Genomic DNA, 20,052 nt, shown 5'->3' on the forward strand with positions numbered 1-20,052 from the left:
GTTGCACCTGTTTTGGGTGAACAACTTTATCATTGCATGGATTGGATTTTAATGACCTCGGCAAGTCTCCAGCATAGCCCTCCTCAACTTTAAACTGAAAACACATCAGCTAAAATAAGTTACTAATAAGCTGTTTTCTTTCTTTCTTTCTCTATTGGCCACACGGTGGCAGTACAGGACTTTATGTTCTGAGAAATTGACTGTCTACATTACATTTCATTCATTTGTCATGTGGACAGGAGAAGCTGAGGATTGAACCACCAACAGTATACTTTATTGGATATTGCTACTAGATATACAGTATTTATCAAGTTAAAACAAGTCAACCTCAAATGTATAGTTAGCACTATCAGATACATTTCAGAACTTATAATCTGGCCATGTTAATAACAATGAGGAGCTACATGAAAACAAATTATTGGTTGCACTCAGTGCGGAGCATGTTTCTTGAAATCTTGAATTACAATATACTTTTTGGGCTTGTCTTTTTTCTGTCCTTCATGTCTCTGTGAGGAAGTTTGATGTTGTTTTACTATGTCCTCGTGGTCCTGGATGAACATCTTGACCTAAGAAGGAGACAGTAGGAAACAGTATGTTGATCGTTTTCTGTTGCTCTTGCTGTTCATCACCATTTCTGCTCTGTCAGGGTACATACCTTGTCCAGCTGTTTCTCTGTATCATTCATATCCACAGCTTCCTCCTCTTCTAATATGTCATCGGTCATTTCATAGAGGTTGAGGGTCGCCATCTTAATCTGTCCCAGTAGGAGTGTTTTCTTTGCTGCTGTTTCCTGAATGTGGTTCCACTTCCTTTCCTGTGTGAAGACAAGGTCAACTAAATTTCACACAAACGATGGTCGTTCAATCTTTAATTAACATTTCATCTGGTCTTAGCTCTGATGCCGGATTTTGACCCCGTGTCATGTCTGGTACCCATATTAGAGCCTCAGAGCGCGTCTTCTCTAGCTCAGTCTGAAGCTGGGACAGCTGGTTGCTCTTGTGCAGCCGCAGGAAGTGATGCTGGTCCTCTAGTGTCAGCAGTGCCTTTCTCTGCTGGCTGACCTGCTCCTGCGCCTTACTCTCCCTCTGATAGAGATGGTCTCGAAAGTGGAGAAGACTCTCTAAATGACCTGAGAGCGCCTGCACATTATCAAACTGCAACACACACACACACACACACACACACACACACACACATTAAAAGTGTAGCTTCATAATTAAACTTCATTATCTACTTAAAGTGTAACTCTCACCAAAATGCAACCTAGGGTCTTTTTGTGAATGTACCTGAGTCAAACTTTCATTTAAAAGCATATTTAGGACGGAATCGCCACTTTTAAGATTTACTGTATTTTCGTTTTTCGGTCAAATGGCCTTTTGAATGGGAGTGCTAGGGGCACTTTTATGCTAGCCTCAAAATAGCTATTTTTAAAACACTAAGAAGGCTCGACACAACATGAAACTTTGCTCGAAGTATCGCCAGGGGCTGTACACCTTAACAAAAGCATGGATAACATTGTTTGTGTACCCAGAGTTTACTAAAAAGAAAGGTTTTGAGCAACTATCCGCCATTTTCCCAGTCAAAAATAGGCGATCTCCGAATGCGAATGAACGGACTCCATAGGAGGAAATGTCATTCTTACATGAGGCTCCTTTTTCAACTACAAGGTCAATATTGTGTTTCACTGACAACAAAACAACGAATTATCCGTGCATTTATATGGAACTAAGCTTTTGGAGCTTTCCATCTTTACTCTCCTCCCTCGACTATTTTTGACTGGCTCGATAGACGGCGACCGGAAGAACAACAATTACAGTAATGTTGCTCAAAACCTTTTTTAGTAAACTCTGGGTACACAAACAATGTTGTCAATGCTTTCGTTAAGGTGTAGAGCCCCTGGTGATACTTCAAGCAAAATTCTGTCCTAAATACGCTTTTAAACCAAAGTTTGACTTGGGTACATTCACAAAAAGACCCTAGTTTGCATTTTGGCGAGAGTTATGCTTTAAAATGTGCATACATCACCCCTGCAAACATCATACAAAAAAAAAAATTTGCACTTTTCTGAAATAAAACATTCACCTTTAGGGAGAAAGAGCCAGATGTGTTATTTCACACAGCGATGTCATATATTTATTAATGAGTGTGGCTACTGTTTAGGCCATCATCAAGATGAGACAAGATATAGGGAGGAACAATTCCCAAGGGTCAAAAATGAGTGGTTCAGTTACAAAATACTTGCATTTTGGGGTTGTGTGAAGGAACCTCTTGGGCAGTTTTGCTTTCAGAGCAGCAAAAATACAAAGACAATGTGTTTACAGTTTTTTTCGATTGCTAAACAACAGTGGGCACAACTGGAGCTAACTACAGTCTGCACAGCAGCAGTTCTTGTGAACCAAACTCTAGTTCGTTTTTCACTGCTTGAACACAGTTTTCAAAACTCTACACACTTATCCCATGGCTTTAACCACAACCTGCACAACACTGTGGATTCACAGCACTTTGTTCAAATGCTAACACACTGCTGTCAAAACTTGTAACCACACATTCAAAACAGAATGGATTTCAGTCTGGTGCATTTCAAACACTGCTGATTGCAATTCCAACTGAAAGACTTGTTAGTGAACACATGTATATACAGTATATAGGGAAAGATCAGAAATTCGTTTTTTTGGAAATAAAGAAACACCATTTACTGTAAGATTGAATCAATTATACACTGTACTGTTTGAGAGAAACAGTAAACAGGTAAAAGAGCAAAGATACCAACATGTCCAGGTAGGATGTCTGAGGTTACATACACAGCTATAAAAAAAATGTGAAAATAATGGAGGTGGAAGCAACGGGAACACCACATTCATTTGTATTTAGAGATGATGCCGGTGCATGGCAAGCCAGGACATCCAATGTTCTTTGTTATTACGTACCTTTAGTTTTTAACTAACATATTACATAAATTACTACAGACAAAATAAAATTATGTCTATTGAAGCAAACTGCTGATTTTCATTCCTTCTTGTTTACATAGAAAACACTGGTATGTTATAAAATAAAAATGTTCATGTGACTTTTCTTTAAAAGGTGCTCTAAGCGATGTCACGCGTTAGGCTACAACATGTTTTGTCACATACAGCAAACATCTCCTCACTATCAGCTAGCTGTCTGTCCCCTGAACACACTGTAAAAAAACGCAGTCTCTGTAGACAGCCCAGGCTCCACAAACGCCAACAAAAACAAACTGCGCCAACCTGCACCACGAAACATAACAAACAGTGTTCCAGCCAATAACCGACAAGAAGGATTTGGGGGAGGGGGTTGGGGTGTTAGTGCGCGGGAGGGAGGGGACGGGATGAGGAGGAGGGAGGGGCGAGCTAGCCTCCGTTTTGTTTGACAATACTTCGAACGTCAACAAGAAGTGCCGTCACCCAACATGGCTTAGAGCACCTTTAAATAAACTATTGATTAGTGTGAAGTCACTTAAATGATTCAAACTGTAAAGATTAAAAGTTTGTAATTTATGTATTGGTGTTTGATGCTAGTGTTTTTACTCTCAGGAGCCATCCACACGGAGACACTTTTTGGTGCAAACACACATGTTTAGCATCGTTTGGGCCCGTCGTCCACACGGATCCAGTAAACACACTGCCTGAAAACGCACTTTTTTGAAATCTGGTCCCAGGGTGAAAAAATTCGAAAACGGCTCCCTTTTGGCTTCGTTTGGACGGCGAAGCCGCATACTTATCGTATCGATGATGTCATCGCCACGCCCCTCGACCTCTTACCCGCGGCCACTGACACACACGACTGCGGTGAAGCTATAAGCGAGCATATCCCATCTCCATGGTCAAACAAGCTCACTTCCTCTAAATTTGTCTAAATAAATGTCTCTGCTCCCTAACACTTCCCTCTGCTCTGCCGGTCCTGGATTCTACACAAGCTATATTGCTAACGTTATGTAGCTAACGTTAAACATCGCTAAAGCAGCTACGTTACGTTAACGTTAGCTGCTATGGTTATCTGTTTATAAAGTGGAAGTAGACAACTTATCAACTAGCTAGCTAATCTGTCTGCTTATCAACTCCTTGAACGGATTATAGTAAAGGCTAAGAAAGGCTACTGCAAGAAAACCGTGTAGATTATCAAAAAGACAATGGATCATTGATGTTTGTTTGACTGCCGATGTTAGCTAATTAGCGCGCTAACGTTAGCTCTGCCAGCTAGCGCGCTGCAATCATGCCCGATGGCAGACAGAATTGCAAAATAAAAAGCACATTATACAATGTAAACAAAGACACGTTTTCTTGCGGAGGCCTTTATAAAATGAGCAGTGGTGAAAGTTATTATAGTCCATGGATGTATTAAGAGAACGTTAGTCTAGCTCGTCCAAGCCCCCAGGAAGAGCGCCGAGTCTAAAAGCCACCATGGGCTTAGCGGATAACAGTGGTACTGCACCCCATGGCCCAGAAAGACTTTTCACATAGACTTTGCATGGCGAAAGAAACGTCTATATTTCAGCGGATAATTTGTTTCTGGGTATATCAACTTACCAGCCCGAACACTGAAAGGGTCCTTGTTTAAAACGTTACGTTTTTAACATTTTTAACATTCACTAGAAGCGAATCCAGAATTATTAAATTTGGCATGATGAACACGCATAGTGGACGCGAGCAGAGCCGCGGGACTGCGCCCGCCCGCTCACATGACTGTTCTCCCTAGCTCATGTAGCTAGCTGTAATAATGGATATAGCTAATGGTTGTAATTCACCATGTGTTCTATTAATACGTCCATGGTATTATCTTATGAAGTCATGATACATCCCAGGGATGTATGTAGCTGCTGTAAAGCCTGTTAGCTACGTAGATGTAACGTCATTAGCGTTTCCCAAACTGGCGGGCTATCGGCTAGCTAGCTAGTTGCTAACATCAGGGGTAGCTAGCATGGCTGTATTAAGATCTATACATAGCTAGCTATATGCCTACATAACGTTACTACAGGCATAGTGATTACATTGCCTTGGTTCTCTCTTATGATACATCCGAGGGCTGTATGCTGTAAAGCTTGTAACGTGGATGAGAGCTGAAGCCATGGATGAGCTTTGTTCACGAAACTGCAGGCTAACAGCTAGCTAGCGCTAGTTAGTAGGTAGCTAGCTAGTAGCACAACATAATTATTAAATCTCCTTGGTTGTCTAGCTAAATACATCTATCGTTTATTTAGCTAAGCATGTAAACGATAGGGAACAACTAAAAACAGTGTTTTACGTTAGTGAATATTTTAGACAATGAAAACGGCGAGTTCAGACAGAGAAGCTCATGAACGCGCATGTTGCTACCGGTTGCTAGGACAACGCAAACAAATTGTTGCTAGTGCGCATGCCCATCGTGAGCCAACCAGCGTTATGGGCCAACAATGCGGAAGAGCCGAGCTCCATGTTTGCTTTATGCGCTTTTGAGCACTCTCATTGGAACGTACGGGGCTTCCCGCCGAACACTGGAACCAGTTCTCTTAATACATCTGTCGGTACACGATCCGTTCTGTTCTGCACATGCGCAAAATGTTCGCGCATGCGCGGTTGTACGAGGATTTACGACACTGCACGATCTGTTCCACGCTTCCGGTTGACAGGCAAGCTAACGTTAGTTTAGCTAACGGCTCATTCGGCTAACCGCTAGCTGATTGTAGCGGTCTGCCGTTAGCCTCCACAGGCAAGCTAACGTTAGTTTAGCTAACAGCTAATTCGGCTAACTGCTAGCTGAGACAGCATGTAATAACTTTAAAAGACCCTCAAAATAAAACTTGAAAATAAACGTTGACATATATAACAAACACCTAACATATATAACAGCTGTTACGTCAGTTCTACTTTACTTGTGCTCATTTAAAATACAATCACTCAATACTTGTCTTTATTGTTATTACTGTGAAGTCTTAATTTAGCTGTAGCCTGCTTTTCCCATTACGTTTGAGTTAACGTTATTTTAGACTGAATCTAGCTGTCAGCTAGCGGTTAGCCGAATTAGCTGTTAGCTAAACTAACGTTAGCATCCCGGTGGAGGCTAGCCATAGTCTAGCGTGGAACAGATCGTGCAGGTCGTATCCTCGGTAAAACAGTATTATCTTGCGCATGTGCAGAACGGATCGTGCAGGCAGAACGGATCGTGTACCGACAACATCCATGAGCTCGTCATGTTATGATTGGAAGTGGAAGTGACGATGCTCTTCTTCTCTGTTTTTTTGGTGAATTTCTGTAGCAGAAACAGCGCCGCCTATAGGCCTGGAATATGAAGTAGAGCGTTGAGTCATTTACAAGTGGATCCGTTTGGACGCAACTATTCTTGAAACGAATCCAGAGAAGACAGGTAAAAAAAAGATCGTTTTGGTACGTGTGGACGTGGCCTCAGTGTGTTCTGAGTGATGGTGTGTGTTATCTAGATGAGGATTGTTCAAAGTGTTTGGCTGCACTGAGCCTGTTTTGAGACATGTGTGAAGAGTTGTGTTGCTTGGAATGAGTTTTGCAGGTGATGTCAACTGTTTAGTTCAGGCAACTGCTGTTAATGCAGACTGTGGTTCGAGTTTTGCACATGTGGCTTCAGTTGTAACCACTGTAAAAAACTGTAAAAAAGATATTAACTGACAGATGGTTTAGTAAAAAGGACCATTTTATGATACTATTCCTGTACAATAAATACATTTACATTTAGTTATTTTGCCATGTAAAAAACTAAATCTTTGCAATACCTTAGTCATTCTGACCACCCGCTCCATGAAGTCCCAATACGAAGAGTGTCTCTGGACATGACGCTGTAGCTCCTGTTTCCTCATCAGTTCAGCATACTCCACCTTTAGCCTCTCAAGCTCTGCCTCCAGTTGAAGCACCTCTTTTCTCTCCCTCTCTGCTTTCTCAGCAGCTTGATCAGCATCCTCATCCTGCAGGGAGGGAGAGAGTGGGATTTAGTTTGGCTGTTGCTGTCCAGTTCCAGCCAAGAAATTGAAATCCAATAAAGTTATGTACAGGCTAATACAGGAGTTGTGTGTGAAATGGTCCTCTACTGTACCTTGAGAAACTTATCAAAGCTCAAGTGTAACTCCTTCACTTTCTTAGCCTCCTCATGCAACTCAAGTATGCGCTGTTGCAAACTCTCCAATATCTACATAAAAACACACACAGCAGACAAAAACTCCCATTTCAGATACAATCCAGATGTTACTAGTCATAATTTTAAGTTCAGTTATCCAAAATGAATAACCATTCATAATCCATAACCATCAACAAATATCCACAATACATTTGTAAATATATCTGCAATTGCATTTTTACTAGTCATAATTCCAATAGTAGATATCCCTAATGACATTAGAGATATCCAGAAAATGCAATTGTTTTTTTAATTGTCTTTTTTGCTTAATTGTTTTAAAAATAAATCAGCAATAATTACATACTCATCCTGAGTGTCAATATCTGCTCACGACTACTCTACTACATCTACCTTCAACAGTCTGAAAATGCATATCACATGACCATTCGCATACAATGGGCATGCTGGTGTAAACAGGAAGCAGATTGTCCGACTCTGCGGTTGAAAATCATGGATGTATAAGTTAAAAATACAGAAACTACTTTGGAGAAAGAACAACAATGGTGAAAAGGAAGACCAGGGATTTATTTGTCTGCACCAACAAGGTGGAACTATTACTGAAAGGTATGTAAACCTAATTAACCAAGGGCCGTTTCTGCCTGTCCAGACTACAACAACCCTGGAGTTTGTTTTTTGTTTTTTTTAAATCAGCAGTGTTTCCAAACTCCGTAGTAGTGTGGACCCGAAGCATAAACGTAGCAAAAGATAGCCTATTCGTTTTTAAACGAAAATGTAGCTTGTAGTGTGGAAGGCTAACTTTAGTCGCCTACAATAAATATTCTACCTGTTTGCATTCCTTTTGCTTTGCATCAAGATCTTCGTCTTCCCGGCGTTTCTTTTGTAGATCAAAAAGGGCAAAGCTCCTGTCACGTAGAGGTCCTCCTGTCACCACACCGTGGCTCGCCCCCGCAGGCAGCCTCCTGTTCACACACAAGCATAGCAGAAAGGTTAGTAACACTGACCGCTCACATCGACTCTAGCTGGGCTTCACATGCTCCGCCAGGGAGAACCACTCCAAAAAACTCACTGTGAAACCAGCTGCTCACGGACGCTCATGACTCTTTGTTGTGTTTGGGAAGTTTTCAGACAGAGTTAATGATGATTGATAGTCTTCATTTTTTTACTCTTCCTCCTGCTGTTGTTGGTTAGTTTTCCAACTTTCTACGAGAGCTCGGACCATGGACAGCGGGCCTTCCTCCCCTCGTTTCTATGGTAACACAAACCAGGAACTTTTAAAGGCACAGTCCGGAATTTTCAGTGCAAAGAAAAACAACTTTCAAAACAAGATCTGTTATGTTCATTCAATCTAGTTAGTCCAGAAAATGAATCAACAACTAGAATTTAAAATGTAAAAGATCTTTCTATAAGTCAAACTCTTACATTATTTCAATCATAGCTGAAATGAAAAGCAGATTAATCAATTAGTAGATTGATGCCAAATTAATTGCCAACTATTTTGATAATCAATTAATCATTTAAATCATTTTTCAAGCAAACACACCAAACGTTTGATGGTTGCTTGATCACCTCCAGACCTGTTTCAAGGCATACAAATAGGCTACTAATAGGCTAATCGTTACTTAAAGCTATCAATAATATCTAACATCAATACACCACAATTGATTATTGATAGACAAAACAGGCACTGGCTCATTGGCCCATGAGTTGGGCTTGCCCCAAAGCCAGAGCCTTTGCTACACATTTTTCATTAACAGTAGAGGGGCTGAGTCCAAAGATAGGCTGACCTGATCAGGTTTTTCTTTATTTGCTTCTAATCTAAATCCTTGAGTATCTGACCTATACATGATATTCATTTTGATCAAGATTATGTTCATTTTTCCTACTTGATACAGCAACACAGTCCATACTCAAACAACTACTGTCATGCTACAACTAGCCAATATACTGAGTAGCTCTGCTCTGTTGCTTTAATATATCCTTCATCCCAGGTTTGCTTTTAAAGGTGCAGTAAGCGATGCTGCGCAAAGATTGTTGATATTTGAACTCAACTGCCAAACAGACACAACCCCCCCTTCAGAAGCTCCACCCCCCAGATCCACAGACAGATAACTACTGGCCGGCGGCCACATTCACATGCTGCCTCCCCCTCCCCCCCTACCATCAACTGTTGCCGCCTGTTGCTGATTGGCTGGAAAACGATTAGGTGGCTCGTGCACTCTTTTCTATTTGTTTTCCATTTACAGAGCCAGGGCTGTGTATTAAAGCTTTAGTGTGTAACTTTTTGATATTTATGAACGTCCGTTACATTCGAGCCATTGCCAAATGAGTTGCTACAAAGCTAATTAAGACTATCAGCTCCACACAATTGTCTCTATTTCTCAGTATGGCTATGTTCAGAAGAATGTGTCGTTCGGTGACTTTCCTGCGCAGAAACTCAAGTGAATATAATTACCTCTTCTGAAGAGTTCATCGTGTTTTTTAAATCCTCCTTGTCCTCCTTGCATACTAGCAACTGCATGAAGGAGGGGTGGTGGGGGCGCTTGCTCGATCACGGAAGGCTTATTTCATGTGGACGCGGCGACAGTGTTGTTGTCATTACTTAGAGTAGAATTCCTCATGGGGGAGACAGATACTATGCATGTACAAAAGGCCGTCTATCAGCAGTGATTGTTAAGGCGCTGACACACCAAACCGATTATTGGCCATCGGACAGTCTAGCGAGGTCGGTGACTTGAGTCTGTTTGGTGTGTTCAGGTGCCGTCGTCAGTCGTAGGAGCCGTCGGCTTTAATTTGGGCTGATTTGACTTGTTGAATCGGCCAGTGGGCAGTCGGACTCAATGACCAATCTGATTGGTGGAGTGCTAGCCCTTGACTAGTGAATCAGTGCAAAACACTTACCGGAAATGACGAGTGGGATGAGCGTGACGAACGCCTCTCAAAATCTGATGAAAATCTTTCAAACTGACCTTTGCCAATCAAAAAAACAGACAGATTCAGCAACTGTATGGCCTATTTCTTGCTTAAAATGTTTTCAGAAACACATTTCGGTGAACTTTTTTCGTAAAACACTAGCGAGCCGCCATTATGGTCGGTTTTGAAATTTGGGAGAAGCCAGACCCACGTGACGCGTTCATCATTTGGAAATGTCCAAAAATGTGCGACAAGACAGATTAGCACCGCCTGCTGTTATGGAGACGTATTACGTCTTGGGCACGCACAGAAAGTACGCTCAAGTCGGCATCGCTTCGGTGTGTTCCGAGGCACTTTTTGGACCGACGGGAGCCGAATGATCAGCCCGACTGCCTTTTCTGCCGACGGTCGGTCGTCGAGTTGGTGTGTCAGAGCCTTTAGGGTGCATGTCGGAGAATAGCGCGGACACGCGCTTCACACTGCGAGCAGGCACGCGCGCCACTCGGTGGAAAAGGGAGAGAAAGTAAAAAGAGACTGCCGCTGTTCCGGAAGATAACTAGCCAGTTAAGATCACGTGTGTGCGTCCTTGAGAACTGTAAGTTGTATAACTTATGTTTTCAGTTCTTTTAAGCTTGTTATTGCATTAGTCTATAGTTCTTACAAATTTAAAGTAAGTTAACTTGTGATTTTTGTTGATTGTATTCTTCACCTGCTAGCTAGCTAAATTGCACGTGGCTGTTGATGCGATTGTTGAACGCCCTTGCTCACGTTTGTATTTTAGGTGCATTATTTACTGAAGTAGTTACACTGCATTAAGAAGCAATTAATAGTAGGTTTATTGTTAGTATTTGCTATTTATAATTCCTATGCATTGTGTATGGTAGCCTTTACAATGTTATTTATTTCTTTGCAGAACCACACACACACACACACACACACACACACACACACACACACACACACACACACACACACACACAAAACCATACCAAAGCTACCCACGCCCATGTTTGTACTGTTGCTTGATCTTAATAGAGCATCAAAAGAGAGAAGTTGTCTCCGTCCGTGTTTTAACAGACACACCTGGGGCAAAGTTGGAAACCAGAATCAGCTACAGTGAAGTTTAAATACAGTCCTATTCTAGCCCTCATTAACAACGCACTATAGGTTTAACACTGGATTTTTTTTTCAGCGCACACAGAAAATAGAGAGCTAGGTGACCTTGAGGAGATATTCACTGAATTTGACAAAAAAGTGTATTGAATTAACATCACTTACTATGCCTTTAATTATTTTTATAATGTTTAGTACAGTGTCCTGTAGTATTTTGTATGTCAGATAGAGGGGGCTTTCTCATTATCTCCAGTGTAAACAAAATACTTAAGTTTACATCCAGTTTTCAAACATGGTTAACCTGCAAAATTTCCAAACACTAAACTATGAGAAACACGTTTTTGCCTGCAGGGGGCTTTTACCTTTTGTATGTCTCACCCATTGTCTCATAATCTGTCCATTTAAACCACCTACACTACCATTCAAAAGTTTAGAACACAAAAGCTTGATTCCATACAGTCAGGCTCCGATGACTACTCTATATTTTTGAATGTCATTCAAGCTTTTAGGTATTAGAAAGTCCTCTTTACAAAAACAAAAAAATACAATGAGAAGTATTGAGGTAATGCTAGTTACGAACAGTATTAATCGTTTCAAGCGTGTTGTTATTACTTTCTTTAATCAACAACAATAAATAACTTGCAATGTCATGAACATGAATGTGTGCAATACAGTAAATTCCTCTTTACAAATAGATGTTATTTTGTATGAAGGGTTTGTAAAAAAAGTAAAGTAAATACTGTATAATGGTTCAACCAGACTGACAATTGAAAGGGCAGAAAGAGACAAAGATCCCTCTGAGCAACAGTTGAATAAGAATAGAATAAATTAGCAGTCATTGGTAAAATAAACTGGAAGCTTAGCATCAAAATGTGTGTATATTTCAATCGGAACAGGTTTCTGTTTCAGTGTCAAGTGCATAATCATGCAGCTGGAATTAACAGGTGTGTTGCTTTAACAAAGCTATTCTGCTAACTTCACAATAGAAATAGGAGGTTAGTCTAGGGTTGGCACTATTGGAATATCATCTGAACATACTATGGACTGACTAATCACAGATTAAACCTCTTCAACCACTGAGTAGACTGCAGAGGGCCCAAAGAAAAAATGGGTTCCACAAAATATTGTGGTTCAATAATAAACGAGGACACTGAAAAAAAAATTTAAAACCAAAGAAGGAAAAATTGATCACAACACTACTCTCCCCTGTCATTAAACACTGTGAGGACATCATGGAAGTTGGAATCATTTATTTCTTCTTGTTTTGTGGCCAAAACTATTTCAAATGTAAATAATACATTTGGCATCTGAATTATACAGTTTTAATCATAGATATTGTTCTATATCTATGGTTTTAATCAATATAACAGGTGGTTCCAACTTTTGAACAGTAGTATATGATTTAAAAAAAAAAATGAAAATGTGTGTAAAGCAGTCCTAAGTGACATGAGTTTTCAGACATTTGATTGACAGGTGTAACCACAGGGAGATGTGTGATGTTTTCACATTAAGCACAGAAATCACACTTAATATCACACCTTTCTGCTGCCGACACTTTGAATGATGCTGGACGGTTCACGCAAGCTCGTGGTTACACACCATGCTCCATGCTGACAGACAGACACAGGCAAACATGATGACACTTTGCTGTAAACATGTCAGAAACAAGATCAGTTGTGTGAAATCATTAAGGCTACTACGGATGAAAAGATGTAGGCCTAATTTATTTAAGGATTTATTGGAGTCTGAAAAGTTGTTTATATAGGCTACTGAAACATGTTTGAAAAAACCCCAAATCCTGACCTGTCAGTGGTTCTGTCGTTACAAACCCATGGTATGCAGCCAAACATCAGCATGTGTACCTTTTTTAATTAGAAATGTGGGACTATTAATTATTAATTATTAATAACTATTTCCAATATACACTATAAATATATATTTTGCTGGAAATTGTCTTTGTAATCCAGCAGTAATAAATAACATGGGTTCTGAAAAAGAAGCAAAAAAGACCGTCATCTGTAGCTGCTGTAATCTTGTAAAAACAACCACCAATGACTGCTTCACGGTCCACTTGGAAAGAACCAATGAAATGCCTCCTTGCTCCACTGCGCGTACTCTACCCCTCCCGTGTACGAGCCTGAGCTATTGCTAACAGCAGTCATGTTTGTTTTAAACATTTGGTATGATAATATCAGGTGTTTGCCTACCAGTGAATGAGACATGAAGTAAAATTGCGGTCCTTTCTCTGCTTTGAAGCAGCGACGCAGCGGTGCTCGTGCATTTCTGTGTGTGGTGGGCAGGGGGAGGGGTTAGGCTGAGCCCTGGGAGATGATACTTTTAAATCTTGCTAGCTTTTCAACATTACCAATCCTGCCTTTAAGAGGTTTTGAGTCCCACTTCTTAATAGGCCCTGGGCATTATTTTCTCAATCAGCTTATGAGCAATGGGGTTTTTTCCATTAACTCTCTATTCTCTGAGAGATTGGGTAATTTCACATGAGTGATTTCTGCATTTGTATGTGTTTCTTATTTAGTCGTGAATATTTAATCTTATAGAGAAATGCTTTAAATGTAAAGGTTTTCAAAGGCTTTAATATATAACAATAGCAAAATGTGTGTCCTTGAAATACTTGAATAATGACTTAATGTGTTAATCTGGTGCATTGTGGCCCACCTGAGGGCTACAGTCTTTGACTCGTTTAAGATGCATTTTCGGGCAACGAGTATAAATAAATATATGAACTGGTTGTATGTCTATAAAAGTCCCCAAAGACGCACAGTTCTTGAGAACTGATCTTTAAAAGTGAGGTTCAAAGTTGATCTCTGACAATGGAAGCAGCTGTTGACCTCAATGATGACGATCGAAAGCTCCAAAGCAGCTACTAATTGGACCATTGTTTTCCAAGGTGCTTTTTTCGTGATCAAGAACAGACTTTGAACCTCACCTTTTAAACCAACATGGATAAGAGGTCTTCGAAGTGCTCAGGAAGAAATGGAGAAACATCTACAATTACACATGCTGATATAGATCATGTGAGCGGATCAAAAGCTCCAAAACAGCCACTAAAATAGACCTTGTGGTGAAAAAAAATGCCTTAAATATCTTGTTATCACCTTTTAAAGTAAGTAGGAGCTATATAGGATGGAGTTAATGGTTATTTGACATTACATGTTCATACTGGGAGCACAGTGCCACATGGTGACAGAGCAAGGTGGCATTAGCACGCTTAATGGAAATGTTGTGTGCTGTTATTTTTGCGTAATAATTGCCAGGTGTGGCGAAGATAGCGATGCTGAAAGTGAAAGCAGCAGAACCAGAAAAATTAATCTGAAGTAAATGTGTGTCACGCATACACACACACACACACACACACACACATATATACACATACACACAAAATGAGCAGAGAAAATAGAAGAGAAAGAAAGAGAAACAGCATGACGAAAGGCAGTGAAGGGGAAAAACAACAACACAGATAGCTGCGGGCTGAGATGCCGCTGTATCCATTTTTGATGAATGAATGGCTTGCTGCACACTCACACACAGTACTTTATTAATACTAATGGAATGATGCTATTATAATAAAAGCATGTTGTGTCAGGTGATGGGCACAGTGTGAGGCTGAGGAGATGGAGACATAACACCCATGTAAACACCAGCAGACCTTTTAACAGCTGAGAAGGATGAGGAGAAGAAGATGAATAGATCAGAATCTGTAATAGCAGGCACAAATCCAATGAGGCCAAACCCTAATGTAACCCATTTCCCCCTTACACCTCCTCTTAAGTTGCACATATATTGTTTCAGTGCATCACAAAAGCTAAATTACCCCTCTCTTAATCCAAATATCTGCATCCAATATTTTTTTTAAATCAATGTGCTATTACTACAAATGGAAAATAATGCTGTCTTTCTGAATCATTTATAAACATTTTTCTGTGCTTAAATGTTCATATTTGAGATATTTAGAGACCACTGGATCTTGGCTAATATCTAAATCAAAGTTGTGTGAGTTTGAACGCTGCTTGTCAGTAGTAAATAGCTCCTCTGTTGTTCCTCAGTACTTGCACATCTAAATCATTGTCAAGTCAATAACTGTTCCTTTTTCATTTACCCTCTCTGTAAATTCTTAAAATTGCTATTTATGTCTTATTGTAGATATGTTACTTATTTACTGTATACACTTATTGACTTGCTCTTTTCTTACTCTTATTTTACCTTGAATTTGACTGTGAGCAACTGCAAATACATAATTTCCCTGAGGGGATCAATAAAGTATTCTGATTCTGATTCTGATTCAATCCCTCTTTCATTTTCAAATGCTGAATCACAGAACATTTTGTAACACAAATCTAGGTTGCGTGCATCCTTTGTTCTTGATGCTATGGAAAGAAGTGAAGACTTTGTTTTTAACATTTGCCAGGGCTTCAGGTCTGTGCTGTTTACACCGTGGTTATGTATCGTAGAATAGGTATTTGATATATGTATGAAACTGATATGTTGATTAAATTATGTGATCTGATGAGGCCGTGCTAAACTGATGTGATGTTTGATGTGTATGTCACTGGGCAGGTTTCCTTCTCATTTTAATTAGATCTGCAGTGTTAGTGACTGATGCTTCTTCATATGTTAACTATTTTTTTGTGTTGTCAAGTTGTTTTTCTTGTTTCCATTTATGCTTACTCCCTGCATATTCTGCTCAACTGTTCTCTCCTGTGGCTCTGACTTGTATTGTATTTCCTTATTAGCACCTTACTCAGAAAAGTGTTTTTATGATATGATTTTTTTTTGATTTTTGAGTTTTATTCTGCTCTTGTTCTCATTGTCAAGCCTCTGTTTAAATTCTTAAAATGCAAAAAAAACAAAAACATGATTGAACACTAAAACCTAAAAGCCTTGACTTTTACTGTAGCTTACACACACACACACACACACACACACACACACACACACACACACACACACTTGAGTGGACAGGTAACAAACATTTAGACATCCATAATTAAAGGTCAACAGTGTGGTGCAAACAGATATTGAGAGGAAGTCTGTGTTTATGCTAATGCCTTGTCAGACAGAGAGGCCAGCGACTCTCTGACACCATCTATTATTAATGAGACAAGATCGCAGAAATGCACCGAGTATGAACAAAACAATGCTGCTGCTGGCAAGCAATGGCATCTGACAGCAGGCTGAGTGAGTGCTTTTAAATCGGTCTGTGTGTGCACGCAGTGTTTTGGAGGGAGTCAGGTGTGTGAATGGATTTGCTTGTTTATTGATGTTTGTGTTTTGTGTTCGTCTCACAGCAGTGGTCTTGTCTGGCCTGTTTGCAAACATGCTTGTACACAAGTGTTGACAAACCTGCAGGAAAGCACGGGAAACCGAAATTCAGGGAGAGAGAGAAGCCTGCTAGGGGATGCTGGGGCACATGGGACCTCTACAAAGGGCAAATGAAAGCATAGTATTTATCAGTTCTTACTGTAATACAACCACATGTTAAATATATTTTACAGATTTCTAAACTTTTGTTCTAGCTGGGACACATGATATCAGTTAATGTAATCAAATAAGACATGGTTGCCAAGCTGGGGTCAGGACTACATGAGGGATCCCAACATTAACTTACCAGATAGGCCTACATCTGATTCACAAAATTATGTCTATTCCTTCTGATTCTATTAAATTTGGCCTTTTTTGTGAAATGCTAAATACTTTCACCTCTCCAGGCAACTTAAAATCCTTCACATGAAACAATTTAAGAAGGGAAACCACTTTTTTGGTTTAACCACAGTATGTGGCCATAGCATGTGAGGAGGTTGTGAACATCTGAAATAATGTAGGCCTATACTGAATAAGGCAAATGCAGGACCAAAGGACACAGGTCATGGCCTCAGCATTAGCCATGCTAGCAGTTGGGCACTAGGGATATCGATGTCGGCCTGTTTGTTGGATGGAAAAAAGAGAGTCTGCACGCTAGATAATGCTCCCATGAAAATATATTTAATTACCACCAAGTGACGTTTCAAGCATCAAGCTCTCCTTCAGACCGTGATTAAATAGCCTAAATGTTCATGGGAGCATTATCTAGTGTGTGGACTCTATTTTTCTGTCTTTTACATGTTTTTTTGTCCAGCACCTAGTATTCATCGTCAGTCCACCAATTTGGTATGGACAAACATTTGGTACACACGTTCCCCTCAGGATGACCAATATTAACTTTGGTGATCTCCTGACTTCTCATCATCAAGTTAAAATGGCAATTTGTCCGATACTTACTACTACTACTTGCATCACCCTCAGCTTTGTATTTAATGCTAATTAGCAAATGTTAGCATGCTAACATGCTAAGCTAACATGGTGAACTCAGTAAACATTACACTAGCTAAACATCAGCGTGTTAGCATTGTAATTGTGAGCATGCTGATGTAAGCATTTAGTTAAGTGCAGCCTCATAGAGACGCTTGAATGGCTGCAGTGTTTTAAGGTGCTGACACACCAACCCGATTATCGGCCATCGGACAGTCTGGCGAGGTCGGTGACTTGAGTCTGTTCGGTGTGTTCTGTGCCGTTGTCAGTCGGAGGAGCCGTTGGCATCCATTTTGGCCGATTTTACTTGTTGAATCGGCCAGTGGGCAGTCGGACTCAGTGACCAATCTGATTGGTGGAGCGCTAGCCCTTGACTAGCGAATCAGTGCTTCTTCCACAAGAAGGAGCCCGAGAGCTGACAACGCCAGTATCTTCTTATTACTAGCCATGGGTTATTTTCTTCCGTTCAGTGAGTAATGACAACAACGATCCTTCTTGACTACTATCAACACTCTCTTATGAAAACAATGACTGACGACAGTGTGCTCTGTGTTTACTAGGTCTAGAGAGATGTTCCGTCATTTACGATTTTCATTTTTTGGGCGACAATACAGATTAGCGCCGCCTGCTGTTATTACATTACATTACATGTCATTTAGCTGACGCTTTTATCCAAAGCGACTTACGATTGCTATATATCAGAGGTTGCACGCCTTTGGAGCAACTAGGGGTTAAGTGTCTTGCTCAGGGACACATTGGTTGATGTATCACAGTGGGAATCGAACCCTGGTCTCCCACACCAAAGGCATGTGTCATATCCACTGCACCATCACCATCAACGTCTCGCGCACGCGCAGAACGTACACTCAACTCGGCGTTGCTTCAGTGTGTTCCAAGGCACTTGAGAGATGGGAGCCGACTGATCAGTCCGACTGCCTTTTCTGCCGACGGTCGGCCGTCGGGTTGGTGTGTCAGAGCCATTATCCTTGTTTTTCTGGAAAGAGAGGGGGTGATTTTTTATTTTTTTTTATTATTATTATTTTGTAATTCTTGGCTACGGTCCCGGGTACATGCACGATAATGACCTGACAACGTTCCTTTATTCAAAACTGGGAGACTGTGAGGGGCCAAGGCCGGTCTTTACAGTGAGCAAACAAAAAGATTGGCAAAGTGAAGTCCTGCTTGTAGTGATATCATTATGCTGTGTCCTTTCTGGACAAGGGGGCCAGAGTGGGTTCGGGGGATATTGGGTGTAATCTCTTGACTGAACAGGTTTGTGTGTGTGTGTGTATGTCTGTCTGTCTTGCTGGTTGCGTGTCTTTGTCTCAAATAGTGTTTTTGTGTATCTATATTTGTGTGTGTGTGTGTGTGTGTGTGTGTGTGTGTGTGTGTGTGTGGAGGATTAGCGTGCCTCTCCAGTCCTCTGGCTGTAATCAGACGGGACATTGGCTCCATGACGTCCCACAACCCCCACCACCACCCATTGTGGGAGCGCCTCTATCCCTTTCACCCTTTCATGTGTGTTTGGCTGCCGGTCTTGGGACCTTGTCAGTATGTTAGGAGTTAAAACAATTATTCTTGCTCACATCAGTGTCCTTTTTAAAAGCGGTGCTTCCACTGGAGACTGTGACGGGTAAATCAGGGAGACAAAGACATGAGGGCCACATGGTGTGGCCAACAAGATATGATGATATGATGTGTGCATGTTTATTTCTTTTAAGGGGATCAGCTATTCTTCAAAACTGGCCCTGAGTTGTTGAACTGGTCTAAAAACGAGAGTCCAGCACGAGAGGGAAAGATCAGGCAGCTCCATCAGTGTGACGGTTCGAGGGTGGCCAGATAAACAACCATCACTGATCAGGTTAGTCTGAGCCCTCTGACCCTGGACTACCCTGTCTGCTGTTAGTTTGACCCATAACCTTTCCCTTTGTCTTTTAGACGCAACATGCAGGACAACCCAAGCACACACAAACCCCCCCCCCACCACCACCACCCCCACCCCTCCCCCCACATACACACACACACACACACACACACACACACACACATGCACACTCCTACTTGGCCTCTTATCCTTGACAGCCCTTATGCTCATATTAAGATCTACTTCAGTGATTTCAGGGCTGTTTCAGCCATAAACTCTCATTTAGGGGAAATTAGCTTTGAGTCTCAGTCTTGTTTCTATACTGTGCTTAACAGCATTAGACCATTCTTGTGGCTTTTAAATAACAACAAGGATGGATAGTATCATTCAAATAAACCTCCACCATCCTACGTTGTTGAACCATATGTAATGGCCAAGCATTCATTGTTTTACATTATTGTACTGCCATTGTGCTGTCCTCTTCGTGCCATACAGTGCTTACAGATACTAATCACAGTTATTTATGGCTTAGTATATTAACATATGCTGAAAAAGATTGGTTTGATGCATCCATCAACCCATTTCACAACAATGCCCTCTCAATGATCAAATCACACTTGTTCTAAAGAATATCTAAAAACACCTGAACAAGCTTTGGTGCGTTGTTGTCTCAAGTTACTGCAAAGCCAAAACTCTTAATCCCAATTTTTGAAACATGAAAACTGCATAAAGCCAAGCTTTCTCTAGTTCCTGTGGCATACCAG

General features: G+C 40.8%; 1 protein-coding gene across 1 annotated transcript; it reads right to left on the bottom strand.

Moving 5' to 3' along the window:
• Positions 1 to 152: 152 nt before the first annotated feature.
• Positions 153 to 8,373, bottom strand: cfap73 (cilia and flagella associated protein 73). Its single transcript, XM_031309246.2, has 7 exons — positions 8,165 to 8,373; positions 7,922 to 8,057; positions 7,057 to 7,149; positions 6,740 to 6,928; positions 933 to 1,154; positions 656 to 814; positions 153 to 566 (listed from the first exon to the last, which is right to left on the bottom strand). Exons 1-7 carry the CDS (start codon positions 8,191 to 8,193, stop codon positions 429 to 431), a joined length of 966 nt encoding a protein of 321 aa, XP_031165106.1. The 5' UTR covers positions 8,194 to 8,373; the 3' UTR covers positions 153 to 428.
• Between the last annotated feature and the right edge of the window lie 11,679 nt (positions 8,374 to 20,052).

The sequence above is a fragment of the Sander lucioperca genome, chromosome 2 (genome assembly GCF_008315115.2).
Source record: "Sander lucioperca isolate FBNREF2018 chromosome 2, SLUC_FBN_1.2, whole genome shotgun sequence".
Classification (NCBI taxonomy): Eukaryota; Metazoa; Chordata; class Actinopteri; order Perciformes; family Percidae; genus Sander; species Sander lucioperca.